Genomic DNA, 15,430 nt, shown 5'->3' on the forward strand with positions numbered 1-15,430 from the left:
CACATGGGAATGCTAGATGTCCTCTTTTGAGGTTTATAATTTGATTTACAAAACTGTCCTGTTTATTTTAGTATTAGGAAAACATTTCTAATTTTCAGATGATGAGACAAACCATATTAGATGTAACTGACTTGTGCATTATTCACCCAATATTTCTGGTGAAGTAACTTAAAAAGAGAATACAAAAAGAGGAAGTGGAAACTGAAAAAGATAATTGGGGAATATTTCTAGGGTATTGTAGATGAGCACATATGCACATATTTAAAATAATATATTCAAATTTTATTTTTCAAGGTTTCCATTTGGAAAGGTTGTTCAAATAAAAAAGTATCTGATGTAATTTTATTCAGTTGTGAAACATTATTAACAGGGATTATGACTCCTTTAAGGTTTATGTGAACAAATATTCCTTGCCCTTTCTCTTAATATGCTTGTCTTTATTTATTTTATTATTTATTAATCCAGTAGATTGTAAAGTGCTAACTTTGAATGACTGTTGAAGCGAATGAGAGCAACATAACAGTAGATGTTTTGTTGATGATTGTCACAATATTTATAGTATGTTGTGTATGAGGCAATGGTTAGCTGATAGGAAGTAGGAGTTTTTCTAGCTTCGGATCTCCTTTAAATGGTCTGTGAAACACATTTGTGCCTTGGAAAGGAGATTAGAGATGATCTAATGTGGGTTATTAAAAATGAACAACATAAGAAATTTATTCTCATTGAATATACATGTTAACTTTTAACTAAACCCTATTTGTACAAAAAAAGGTATATTGTACAAAATTTAAATAATTTTTTAGATTGAATAATATAATTAGGATACATTATTATTAAAATCATACTCAAACTGGGATCTGCATATATTTTCTTTGGAGTCTGTAGGTTTCCTATGAGAATGAAAGATATTGTGTGTTCACATCAGCAATCATCTAAAAATAAAGTAGGAACATATTTTTTATCATCTAGATCAGGGGTCTCCAACCCCCAGGCCGCAGACCAGTACTGGTCCATGGCCTGTTAGGAACCAAGCCACACAGCAGGAGATAAGCAGCATGTATTACTGCCTGAGCTCTGCCTCCTGTCACATCAGCTACGGCATTAGATTCTCACAGGAGCGCGACCCCTATTGTGAACTGTGCACGTAAGGGATCTAGGTTGTGCGCTTTTTATGAGAATCTAACTAATTATCTGAAGTGGAACAGTTTCATTTCCCCTGCCAACCCAGTCTGGAAAAATTGTCCTCCATGAAACCAGTCCCTGGAGCCAAAAGGGTTGGGGATGGGGACCACTGATCTAGAGGACCATTTAATAAACCAGTAATACCAGTAGATTGCAGTGCCCTTGTGTATGCTTGTTTTGCTGTTGGTTCCGGATAGAACCGTACTTCTTTGTGATGAGCTTAAAAGAACTGAGACATACCTCATGCATAAATGATGCATTTGTGGACAATACAGGGTCAAATAATGTCACAACATTGTGATGTAAGTTTTGTGGTAGTTCATATTCTGTTAGCTAACATTTTGAGCATCTTCCATGTTCTTGGCACTATTCTAAGTGTTCTTCATGTATCATCATGAATCAAACTTAATATTGTTTTAAGAGTTTTTTTGATAGTCCTCATTAAAGACTTGTGTGATATGTGCCATCGCTGTTCCTGTTTTATAGATGAGGGTGCTAAAGTACACAGAAGTTAATTTTCCTAAGGTTACACAATTTTTGTTGTTGTTGTTGTTTGTTTTTGTTTTTGAGATGGAGTCTTGCTCTGTTGCTCAGGCTGGAGTGCAGTGGCACGATCTCAGCTTACCACAACCATTGCGTCCCAGGTTCAAGTGATTCTGCTGCCTCAGCCTCCCGAGTAGCTGGGATTACAGGTGCCCGCCACCCTGGCAGAGGCAGATTTTTGTATTTTTAGTAGAGACAAGGTTTCACCATGTTGGCCAGGCTGGTATCGAACTCCTGACCTCAGGTGACCCAGCTGCCTTGGCCTCCAAAAGTGCTTGGATTATAGGCATGAGCCACCACACCCAGCCAACTTTTTTTTTTTTTTTTTTTTTTTTTAAAAAGCGACAGGGTTTTGCTATGTTGTGCAGGCTGGACTTGAACTCCCAGGCTCAAGTGGTCCTGCCTCAGCCTCCTTAGAAGCTGGGCCTTCAAATACATACCACCATGCCTGGCTAAGAGTTAGTTTTCGTAGACATTGTGTGACATCATAGCTCCCAGCCATTCTGTTATGTTGCCTCACTGTAAAGACAAGTACTTGTACAATTACATCACATTTGACACAGTAATATAGCCATTCCAAGCTCAAAAGAACGTGTATGTTGGCAGTCAGCACCACATTCATGTTACAATTTTAGATTTTGTTTTAGCCAAACACCATCTTTTTTCCTGTCATGGTAATGTTGTTGGTTGAATATTATTGGTTTGTGGTTATCTTTGGATTCAGTTTGTAAGATTTTACTGTTATATGAGTTGTTATAAGTACTAGGAGTTTGTCCTAGTTTACGTTTATATATATTTTAATAACAGTATATAAACCAAACAGTATCTGAGACATGTCTTAACCAATTTAGAAGTTTATTTTACCAAGTTGAAGACATGCCTGGAAGAAATAAACACAGAATCACAGAAACTGTGGTCTGTGCCTTTCTCCAAAGATAATTCTGAGGGCTTCAATATTTAAAGGGAAAAAATGGACTGGAGGAGAAAGAGGGAGGGTATGGTAATCCCCATGTTGCAAGAGAAAAGGAGCAGACAGGGGAATAGTCAATTATGTATTAGTCTCATGCTCAGTAAAGCAGCACTTTACACAAGATAAGGAGAACATAGAGTAGCTACCTCTGGAGATATTTAACCTTTTATCTGTAGCTATCTGCCAAGGAACAAAAGGAAAGGCCTTTTCTTGCATTACTTAGCTTTCAGCTTAATTTTTTTCTTTTGGCATAGTGAATTGGGGTCGCAAGTTTTTATTTTCCTTTCACAATTATAACAGAAATAACAAATTAGAGTAGGGATGCTGATGCAAAGGATTGCTTTTAATCCTTTGGAAATCAAAGAACTCATGTAATGCATATGAATACATATTGATTTATTTACTGTACAAATTCAGAGTTTTATATAAAGTGCTGGATTTCCTTAAACAGCATGAGTTGAGGAAACTCTTTTAATTTGTTGTTTTGTGACTTGGATGTATTGCTCCCAACCCAGGCATGTGGTCTGGGTGACTCATAGACAAACGGTCCATAGGTAATAATAAAGACAATACTTTAGAGGTTTTGTTTCCCCCCTTGTTTCTAATTGGGGACTATTCTCTTGTCACAGGCCTAGAATGTTATCTTACTTATGGAATTCTTTTAGAGATCATTACTACCAAAAATATAGGGCCTCTTAATCAGATGAACACAAAGTAGTAAGAAGCGGAAAGAGTTCCCTATGATTTCAGTGAGATTTGTCTTGACTTAAACGAAACTTTGATTCAGTTTTATAATCAGAATGAAGACTATCATTTTTCTCCTTATAAAATTCAAATTCATCGTCTTCAGAATTTAATTTGGAAAGGTTTCCTTTTGCAAATTAAATTTATGTGTATTACATGCCAGAGATTCTAATGTGCTTTGTTAATCATCTTTGAAGTAATTTCTTCAGAGATGGAATGCTTTTGAATTCAATATTTATTGAGCGTCTACTGTGTACAAGTCATTGCAAGTCACTGGTGATGTATTTGGTTCCTGATAGCATTATTTAATTTTGCTACACATTCCTAGTATACCCAAGAAGTGGAAGAACTTCATTCAAACATTTGAATCTCTGATATTATTTGTTCCCGTAATGGATTTATTTCTGTAACTATTCTCTGGCTGGATCAATTTGTTCCTTTCTCCTTACATTTTTCTAGTACTTTTTTGTTTTTAACTTCTAGAGATTTACTCTGATTTTAGCAGTCTTTTGTTCATTGACCTTCTGGAAATATTCTATTGAAGAACCAAAATATTACCACCACTCTATACTTGTAGAGGACTTTAATATCAAATTCTAATGTGGGTACAAAAGACTTTCTGATGTTTGATAAGCTCTTCTTGACTAACCCCTTATTTTAGTCTGGCAGTTAGTTAATGTTCCCTGAGACACATGAAATTATAAAGAAAATACTGAGTATATATATATTTTAAGAAGAGGTTTCATAATTTTGTCATATTCAGCCTCATATTTACAGGGTATTCTTAAACATGTTTGTATGTTGAATTAATAACATGTTTAAGAATGTGATCTTAGAAAATGTAATCTTAGAAAAGATGTGGTCAATACACCCTCCCAAGACTAGACCAGGAAGAAGTTGAATCCCTGAATAGACCAATAACAGGCTCTGAAGTTGAGGCCGTAATTAATAGCCTACCAACCAAAAAAAGTCCAGGACCAGACAGATTCACAGCCAAATTCTACCAGAGGTACAAGGAGGAGCTGGTACCATTCCTTCTGAAACTATTCCAATTGATAGAAAAAGAGAGAATCCTCCCTAACTCATTTTTTGAGGCCAGCATCATCCTGATATCAAAGCCTGGCAGAGACGCAACAAAAAAAGAGAATTTTAGACCAATATCCCTCATCAACATTGATGCAAAAATCCTCAGTAAAATACAGGCAAACCGAATCCAGCAGCACATCAAAAAGCTTATCCACCACGATCAAGTGGGCTTCATCCCTGGGATGCAAGGCTGGTTCAACATATGCAAATCAATAAATGTAATCCATCATATAAACAGAACCAAAGACAAAAACCACATGATTATCTCAATAGATGCAGAAAACGCCTTCGACAAAATTCAACAGCGCTTCATGCTAAAAACTCTCAATAAATTCAGTATTGATGGAATGTATCTCAAAATAATAAGAGCTATTTATGACAAACCCACAGCCAATATCATACTGAATGGGCAAAAACTGGAAGCGTTCCTTTTGAAGGCAGGGATGCCCTCTCTCACCACTCCTATTCAACATAGTGTTGGAAGTTCTGGCCAGGGCAGTCAGGCAGGAGGAAAAAATAAAGGGTATTCAAATAGGAAAAGAGGAAGTCAAATTGTCCCTGTTTGCAGATGATGTGATTGTGTATTTAGAAAACCCCATCATCTCAGTCCAAAATCTCCTTAACCTGATAAGCAACTTCAGCAAAGTCTCAGGATACAAAATCAATGTGCAAAAATTACAAGCATGCCTACACACCAGTAACAGACAGAGAGCCAAATCATGAGTGAACTCCCATTCACAATTGCTTCAAAGAGAATAAAATACCTAGGAATCCAACTTACAAGGGATGTGAAGGACCTCTTCAAGGAGAACTACAAACCACTGCTCAACGAAGTAAAAGAGGACACAAACAAATGGAAGATCATGGATAGGAAGAATCAATATTGTGAAAATGACCATACTGCCCAAGGTAATTTATAGATTCAATGTCATCCCCATCAATCTACCAATGACTTTCTTCACAGAATTGGAAAAAACTGCTTTAAAGTTCATATGGAACCAAAAAAGAACCCTCATTGCTAAGACAATCCTAAGCCAAAAGAACAAAGCTGGAGGCATCATGCTACCTGACTTCAAACTATACTACAAGGCTACAGTAACCAAAACAGCATGGTACTGGTACCAAAACAGAGATATAGACCAATGGAACAGAACAGAGCCCTCAGAAATAGTACCACACATCTACAACCATCTGATCTTTGACAAACCTGACAAAAACAAAAAATGGGGAAAGAATTCCTTATTTAATAAATGGTGCTGGGAAAACTGGCTAGCCATTTGTAGAAAGCTGAAACTGGATCCCTTCCTTACAGCTTACACAAAAATTAATTCAAGATGGATTAGAAACTTAAATGTTAGACCTAATACCATAAAAACCCTAAAAGAAAACCTAGACAATACCATTCAGGACATAGGCATGGGCAAGGACTTCATGTCTAAAACACCAAAAGCAATGGTAACAAAAGCCAAAATTGACACATGGGACCTAATTAAACTAAAGAGCTTCTGCACATCAAAAGAAACTACCATCAGAGTGAACAGGCAACCTACAGAGTGGGAGAAAATTTTTATAATCTACGCATCTGACAAAGGGCTATTATCCAGAGTCTACAAAGAACTTAAACAAATTTACAAGAAAAAAAAAACTCCATCAAAAAGTGGGCAAAGGATATCAACAGACGCTTCTCAAAAGAAGACATTTATGCAGCCAACAGACACATGAAAAAAATGCTCATCATCACTGGCCATCAGAGAAATGCAAATCAAAACCACAATGAGATACCATCTCACACCAGTTAGAATGGTGATCATTAAAAAGTCAGGAAACAATAGGTGCTGGAGAGGATGTGGAGAAATAGGAACACTTTTACACTGTTGGTGGGACTGTAAACTAGTTCAACCACTGTGGAAGACAGTGTGACGATTCCTCAAGATCTAGAACTAGAAATACCATTTGACCCAGCCATCCCATTACTGGGTATATACCCAAAGGATCATAAATCATGCTGCTATAAAGACACATGCACACATATGTTTACTGCGGCACTATTCACAATAGCAAAGACTTGAAACCAACCCACATGCCCGTCAATGATAGACTGAATTAAGAAAAGGTGGCTCGGCCGGGCGCGGTGGCTCAAGCCTGTAATCCCAGCACTTTGGGAGGCCGAGACGGGTGGATCACGAGGTCAGGAGATCGAGACCATCCTGGCTAACACGGTGAAACCCCGTCTCTACTAAAAAAAAAAATACAAAAAACTAGCCGGGCGAGGTGGCGGGCGCCTGTAGTCCCAGCTACTCGGGAGGCTGAGGCAGGAGAATGGCGTGAACCCAGGAGGCGGAGCTTGCAGTGAGCTGAGATCCGGCCACTGCACTCCAGCCTGGGCGACAGAGCGAGACTCCGTCTCAAAAAACAAAAAAACAAAAAAACAAAAAAACAAACAAAAAAAAGAAAAGGTGGCACATATGCACCATGGAATACTATGCAGCCATAAAAAATGATGAGTTCACGTCCTTTGTAGGGACATGGATGAAGCTGGAAACCAATATTCTCAGCAAACTATCGCAAGGACAGAAAACTAGACACTGCATGCTCTCACTCATAGGTGGGAATTGAACAATGAGAACACTTGGACACGGGAAGGGGAACATCACACACTGGGGCCTGTCGTGGGGTAGGGGGAGGGGTTAGGGATAGCATTTAGGAGATATACCTAATGTAAATGACGAGTTAATGGGTGCAGCACACCAACATGGCACATGTATACATACATAACAAACCTGCACGTTGTGCCCATGTACCCTAGAACTTAAAGTACAATAATAATAATAATAATAATAATAATAACAACAACTCAGAATCTAATTGTGGACCTTAGCAACTATTTTATTAAAAATGAAACATTTTTTCCTTTGTCATGTTTTAAAGAAAATAACTGCTTTGAGTTATAATTCACATACCATAAGGTTCACATATTGAAAGTAAAAAAATAAATAAATAAAAGAAAAGATGTGGTCCATTAATAAAGGTTTCCCCACAGGGTTAATCTGTGGTGTGGTGTTTTTTGTTTGTGGGCGGGGGTGGGGTTCTGGTTTTAACAGAATAGTATGATGTTTGATGACACCACTTCTGGGACCAAATGTGTTATCTTTTTTGTGACACCAGAAACCAAATTTCTAACATTAGCTGGGTGTCCAACAATTGAGTTCAATTCTGACACTGATTACCTGGAGGTAGTACAGATCCCACAGCTTAAGGGCTCCATTTCATAAGACTGCCCCTGCTTAAGATGCTAGCTGCAAATGGGATGCCCGGGCTACCCACATTTTGTAACCGCCCAAGTGTTTCTCCTTGCCCACTGCCTAGACAGAAGCCAATTTGTTATGACAGGGGAATTGCAATAGTGAAAGAGTTTAATTCACATAGAACCGGCTACACGGGAGACCAGAGTTTTATTATTTCTCAAATCAGTCTCCCCGAAAATTCGGGGATTGGAGTTTATAAGGATAATTTGGTAGGTAGTGGGCCAGTGAGTCGGGAGTGCTGATCGGTTGGGTTGGAGATGAAATCATAGAAAGTCGAAGCTGTCCTCTTGGTGCTGAGTCAGTTCCTGAGTGGGGACCACGATACCAGATGAGCCAGTTTATTGATCTGGGTGGTGCCAGCTCAGAGGACAGGGTCTGCAAAGTGTCTCAGGCAGTGATCTTAGTTTTGTAATAGTGATGTTATCCCCAAGAGCAATTTGAAGAGGTTCAGAATCTTGCAACCTCCAGCTACATGACTTCTAAACCATAATTTCTAATCTTTTGACTAGTTAGTACTACAAAGACAGTCTAGTCTCCAGGCAGGAAGGTAGTTTGTTTTGGGAAAGGGTTAATATCGTCTTTGTTTCAAAGTAGAACTCTAAACTATGTTCCTCCCAAAGTTAGTTTGGCCTATGCCCTGGAATGAACAAGGACAGTTTGGAGGTTAGAAGCAAGGTGGAGTTGGTTAGGTCAGATCTGTTGCACTGTAATAATTTTCTAAGTTATAGTTTTTGCAAAGGTGTTTTCAGTTTCTTCCTGCCTCTGCAAATTTGAGGAGTCCCATGATTCCCACCTCCAGGTTTGATAATTTGCTAGAACTACCCACAGTACTTAGGAAAGCACTGTACTTACCATTACAGATTTATTATAGAGGATACAACTTAAAAACAGCCTAATGGAGAGATGCACAGTGCAAGATGATAGGATGGGGATGGCACACAGCCTGCACATTCATGTGTTCAGTAACTTGGAAGCTCTCTGAACCTTGATGTTTAAGGGTTTTTATGGTGGTTTCATTACACAGGTACAGTTGATTAAATCCTTTTCTACTAGTGATTGAGCTCAATCTTCAACCCTTCTCCATTCTTCAGAGGTCTGGAGGTGGGGCTGAAAGTTCTAATCCTCTAATCACTTGATTTTTTTTGGTGACCAGCCACCATGAAGCATCTAGGACCCTTTGTCCCACTTCCTCCCATTGAGCTATCTCATTAGGACCCTTTGTCCGACTTCCTCCCATTGAGCTATCTCATTACTATATAAAAGACAGTATATTCCAAAGGCTTTTGGAGCTCTATGCCAGGTACTGGACACAAAGACCAAATATTAATTTTTTATTATACCTCAGTTGCATTTTTGTATTGCTTCAGATTCTGTATAAGTAGTGAATATTACTGAATATTTTTTGGATTTAAGTATATGTGACATTAAAAAATTTTGTACATACATCATTTTCCATTTTTGTACATCCAGTATTTCAATAAAACTTTGGTTAAAATGAACAAAAATGCATTGATTTAAAAATTTTAATTTCTCTTGTTTCATTGGAAATTTTTTAGTCTATATTATTAGGCCTGGTTAGTCATGGATCTGACAGTTCGGCCACTAATAGAGCAAATAGTAAATTCACTTGGGAAGAATATAATTTACTGGACTTGAGTACCTGTATTCTTTTCTTTGAAAGAGTGGGTTACTCTGGAAGTTTACTTCTTCCTTTATGGTATTTATATGCTTGAATATTTGTGCTGGTTCTGGGGAGGGACGTTTTTGACTTCAAGGGACATTCGGCAATGTTTAGTTTTCACAGCTGGAGGGTGGGGATTGGTACTGTTATCTAATGGGTCTCTGGATGCCAGGAATGCTACTAAAAATTCTATAATGCACAGAGCAGCCCCCACAACAAAGAATTATCTGGCCCAAAATGCTAATATTAACTGAGTTTGAGGAATTCTGCTATAGGCCAGTATGGGCATCACCAGTGTTTAGATGGTATTTGAAGCTTTGAAACTGTGGATATCCTCATCCACTGAATTGATTTTTACCATTTTGATAGATATAGAGAAATATTTCTCGTTCCTGTTCCCCAACGACTTATTGAGAGATTAAACTGCAGCCATCCAAATTACCTAAATACAGTTGTTAGCTAATCTAGAGTGTGGTTTTGAGGGGGGGGGAAGCAAACTATAAACCATACTATCTTTATAGTCCTAAACCTTAGGGAAGACTTTCCAGATCACCACTGAAAAATGCTTTAGGACATTGGTCTGGGAAAAGATTTCATAAGTAAGAACTTAAAATCACAGGCAACAAAAACAAAAACGGGTTTATGTCAAACTACAAAGCTCATGGACAGCAAAGGAAACAACAGAGTGAAAAAAGAACTTATAAAATAAGAGAAAATATTTGCATACTACTCACACTACAGGGGATTAATATCTGGAATATACAAGGAACTCAAATATCTTAACAGCAAAAAAAAAAATTGATTTAAAAGTGGGCAAGTGATCTGAGCAGACATTTTTCAAAAGAAGATGTACAAGTGGCTAACAAATAAGTGAAGAAAATGCTTAACATCACTCTTCATCAAAGAAATGCAAATCATAACCACAGTAAGGTATCATCTCACCCCAGTTAGGCTATTATCTAAATGGCAAAAAACAAAACAAAACAAAAAAGCAATAAAAATGCTAGTAAGGATGCAGAGAAAAAGTAAGTTTTATACTCTGTTGTTAGGAATGTAAACTAGTACAGCTACTATGGAGAACAGTATGGAGATTCCTCAAATAACTACAAATAGAATTTTTTTTTTTAGACGGAGTCTCACTCTGTTGCCGGGCTGGAGTGCAGTGGTGCAGTCTTGGGTCACTGCAACCTCTGCCTCCTAGGTTCGAGCAATTCTCCTGCCTCAGCCTCCTGAGTAGCTGGGACTACAGGCACGTGCCACCATGTCCAGCTAATTTTTGTATTTTTAGTAGAGATGAGGTTTCACCATGTTGGCCAGGATGATCTCGATCTCTTGACTTCGTGATCCGCCCGCCTCGGCCTCCTGAAATGCTGGGATTGCAGGCGTGTGAGCACTGTGCCCGGCCCAAATAGAACTATTAATACGATATGATTCAGCAATGCCACTACTGGGCGTGTATTCAAAGGAAAGGAAGTCAGTAAACCAAAGAGACATCTGTACCCTATTCTTATTGCAACACTAGCCAATAGCCAAGATAGGGAATCAACCTAAGTGTCCAACAGCAGATGAATGGCTAAAGATGTGGTGTATATACACAAAGGAACATTATTCAGTATAAGAAGGATGCAATTCTATTATTTGTGACAACATGAATGGAACTAGAAGACATTAGGTTAAATGAAATAAGCCAGGAACAGAAAGTTAAACACCACGTGTTCTCACTCACATGTGGAACCTAAGAATAGTTGATCTCATAGAAATAAAAAGTAGTGCAGAGGATACTAGAGGCTGGGAAGGGAAGAGGGCAGGGGGGAGGATAGGGAGAGATTTGTTAAAGGATACAGAATTACACAGCTAGATAGGAGGAATAAATTCTAGTGTTCTGTACCACTGTAGGATGACTATAGTTAACAATGGTATATAGTTTCAAATAGCTAGAAGGAGGATATTGAATGTTCTCAATACAAAAAATTATAGATGTTTTACATGATGGATATCCTAATTACCCTGATTTGATCACTATAGACCATATGTATTGAAATGTCACTGTGTACCCCAGGCATATGTACAGTTATTATTTGTGGATTAAAAATAAAATTTCTTAAAAAAATTATTTTTTTATTTTTTATTTATTTTTGAGATGGTTAAAATGAACATCATTTTAACCTGTCTCCCAGGTTGGGATGTGGTAGCACACTCTGTGTCTGTCTCCCAGGCTGGGGTGTGGTAGCACAGTCTTGACTTACTGCAACTTCCGCCTCCTGGGTTCAAGCGATCCTCCCACCTCAGCCTCCTGAGTAGCTAGGATTACAGGTGTGCATCACCACGCCCGGCTATAAAAAATAAAATTTCATTAAAAAAAGTATTGAAGATGAAAAGAGTTCTGGAGAATGGTTGCACAACAGTGTGAATGTACTTAACACTATTGAACTGTACATTTAAATATGGTTAAGATGGTGAGTTTTATGTTACATATACCTTACTACAATTTTAAAAAGATACTTGTATCCAATTCTTGATAGTTTCTTATGCAGTTTTCTAGTTTTTTTCTGTAGGACTTTTGTTCTGTTTTCTTCAGTGTTTTTTCTTAGTCAAGAGAGTTTATAATCTCTCAGGTGATTTTTCATCCTTTTCCAGCTGTTCCTTAATTTTAAAGTATACAAGTTAGCCCTCATCCTAAAAATTGGACAATACTGGACTGATGTGAAGGTATAATGTTTGGATTTTAGTTTATAAATGTTAATTGAAGTGTTTATCAATTTAGGGAACTATGTGTGTTCACTGAATATTGAAAAAGAACTATTTAGCTTCAGATACTTTCAGTATAAAGCTTACTCATGATTTCATATATTGTTTTTCTTTCTTTCTAATAGGCTTTTAAGGATATGCTGTATTCAGCTCAGGACCAGGCACCTTCTGTGGAAGGTAAGATGAATTAACCCTTAAGTTTAATCACAGAAAACCTCTTTTTAAGGAAAGATATTTTGTACTGCAGAGTATAAAACTAATATGATGATAAAACTAAAACTGTCCTATTATATAGGTCTTTTTTTCCTTTTAATAATATATATACTGATTATTTTCTATTTTATTCTAAATTTTTCTCTTGTCTAGTTCACCTTTACCCTATGACAGATCTTTTACTATGTCCTTATGTCATCTTAGGACTGTGTATCATATGTATTGGTTTAGTCAGAAGTTTTTCTCTGTAATGCTTCCTTACTTCCCCTCCCCTCCCCTCCCGTCCTTCCTTCGTCCATAATTTGCACAACACAGCTTTTCCTTTCTGTTTATGTCATGCCTTTAGAGTGGGACCAGTAAAACAATGGAGAATGTTTACAATCGATGTGTGTGTGTGTGTGTGTAAGCATGTTTATGTATACATGTGTACATGTTCTTATGTCAGTAAATAGGAGCTAATTCAACAACTGTTCTTGAGGGAGAATGTTCCTTCTGAGGCTGGATATTCTTTTTTTTTTTTATTATACTTTAAGTTCTAGGGTACATGTGCACAACATGCAGGTTTGTTACATCTGTATACATGTGCCATGTTGTTGTGCTGCACCCATTAACTCTTCATTTACATTAGGTGTATCTCCTAATGCTATCCCTCCCCGCTCCCCCCCACCCCCCACAATAGGACCCGGTGTGTGATGATCCCCTTCCTGTGTCCAAGTGATCTCATTGTTCAGTTCCCACCTATGAGTGAGAACATGTGGAGTTTGGTTTTCTGTTCTTGCGATAGTTTGCTGAGAATGATGGTTTCCTGTTCTTGCGATAGTTTGCTGAGAATGATGGTTTCCAGCTGCATCCATGTCGCTACAAAGGACACGAACTCATCCTTTTTTTATGGCTGCATGGTATTCCATGGTGTATATGTGCCACATTTTCTTAATCCAGTCTGTCACTGATGGATGTTTGGGTTGATTCCAAGTCTTTGCTTTTGTGAATAGTGCCGCAATAAACATATGTGTGCATGTGTCTTTATAGCAGCATGACTTATAATCCTTTGGGTATATCCCCAGTAGTGGGATCAGTGGGTCAAATGGTATTTCTAGTTCTAGATCCATGAGGAATCGCCACATTGTTTTCCACAATGGTTGAACTAGTTTATTCTTTTAAAATTCTACATCAGGTTTTTAAAATGAGAGTTGAGTGCGAAAAAATATGTATCGAGAATATTCTAAGTTGGATGTACAGAATAATATCTTTATAAGACACCAATTCTGTGAAGTTATTCTAGTGACAAGCTATTAGAGACTTGTTCTTATGACAACAGATAGTGAAGTTGTTTAATAAAACTGTAGATTTATAGTGAAAAGTATCATTTCATCAGTCATATAGAAATATCCATCTTTCATCTCAAACCATTCTGAATTAAAAACATATTTCCTCTGAACATGTAAAAATCTTTTCTCTTATATTAAGTCAGGAATTGGCAGTTAGTTTCATGTCACTGAATTTTAGACTATAATATATGTAATTCTCTAATATTTAACTCAGGACACTTAAGGTTTATCAATATGTTTAGTTTTTTATTTGGTTATCTCTTATAAAGAATACCTCCTTTAACTATTTAAAAAATATAAGAAAAATGAAATTCTGTAGAAGCTGAACTGATTCCTAACCCTGTGTAACTTGCTTTAATATTGGTTCACTTATTTTACTATTCTGTTTGCAGCAAAGATACTCTGAGATATATTGAAAATGATGATGATATTTATTCATCCCTTTTAGGCTGGAGCATGTTTCTAGTATTTTAAAATTTTCTTTCAGCTGTTATTAGAGAAAAACTGAGTTTTGTGAAAATATGTTCAAAATGACAAATATTTATAGTTAAGAGCCTTTTCTTTCTCTCATTGTCCAGAGACATTAACTTCTTTGGACCATGTTATAGGGGAAGTATTGTAGGAACATGTACTACTTTCACAAGAAAAACATCTGCACACATTCTTTCTTTATACTTTCATGTAAACATACTATACAACTATAGTTTTATAGTGAAGTATTACTTTCTTCTTAGTAGGACATTTCAGGGTACTACCTTAACTTCATTGATAAAATGGGCTTTTTCTCAAAAGCAAGTCAACATAACAATTTCAGTGTATTGAGAAATTATTTTACTTTAATTTGCTCTCTATTACTCAAACAGACACATTCAAATTCCTAGTTATTTTGTTTCATCCTTTGAGAGTGAATTTCAGATATATTTCTGATACATTTGATTATCTACTCTTCTATGTAATCACTGGTATTTCTGATATATTTCTGACGTATATCATTACCTACTCTTCTATGTAATCACTGGTATTTCTGATACATTTCATTACCTACTCTTCTATGTAATCACTGGTATTTTTGTGTAACCATTTACATTGGAAATATATGACTGAGATATTGACTTAGAATTCTGTGTTACAGATTATACAGTATGTTATTAATTTTTCTTTTCTTTTTTTTTTTTTCTTTTTGAGACAGGGCCTTGCTCTGTCACCCAGGCTGGCTTGCAGTGGCGTGATCTTGGCTCACTGCAACCTCCGCCTCCTGGGGTTTTAAGTGATTCTCCTGCCTCAGCCTCCTGTGTAGGGATTATAGGCGCCTGCCACCATGCCCAGCTAATTTTCGTATTTTTAGTAGAGATGGAGTTTTGCCATGTTGACCTGCCTGGCCAGTTTTGCCATGTTGGCCAGGCTGGTCTTGAACTCCTGACCTCAACTGATCCACCCACCTTGGCCTCCCAAGTGCTAGGATTACAGTCATGAGCCACTGTGCCTAGCCTATTGATTTTTTAAATAATGGCATATTTAAATTTTTACTATTTTGTTATGCTTTTCTGCAGAAAGACTTGTAAATATCGAATACATGGCAGTAGATTAGGGGATTAAAGTGACTAGAATTGTGAGGTTTTTAAATTCCTGA

General features: G+C 37.2%; 1 protein-coding gene across 1 annotated transcript in view; it reads left to right on the forward strand.

Moving 5' to 3' along the window:
- Nucleotides 1-15,430, forward strand: part of XPR1 (xenotropic and polytropic retrovirus receptor 1) — a 262,003-nt gene that overhangs the window by 40,479 nt on the left and 206,094 nt on the right. Inside the window, exon 2 of the mRNA XM_015122502.3 lies at nt 12,385-12,436. Coding sequence (XP_014977988.1) covers nt 12,385-12,436 — 52 coding nt within the window. The remainder of the gene's footprint in view (nt 1-12,384; nt 12,437-15,430) is intronic.

This window comes from Macaca mulatta, chromosome 1 (genome assembly GCF_049350105.2).
Source record: "Macaca mulatta isolate MMU2019108-1 chromosome 1, T2T-MMU8v2.0, whole genome shotgun sequence".
Lineage (NCBI taxonomy): Eukaryota > Metazoa > Chordata > Mammalia > Primates > Cercopithecidae > Macaca > Macaca mulatta.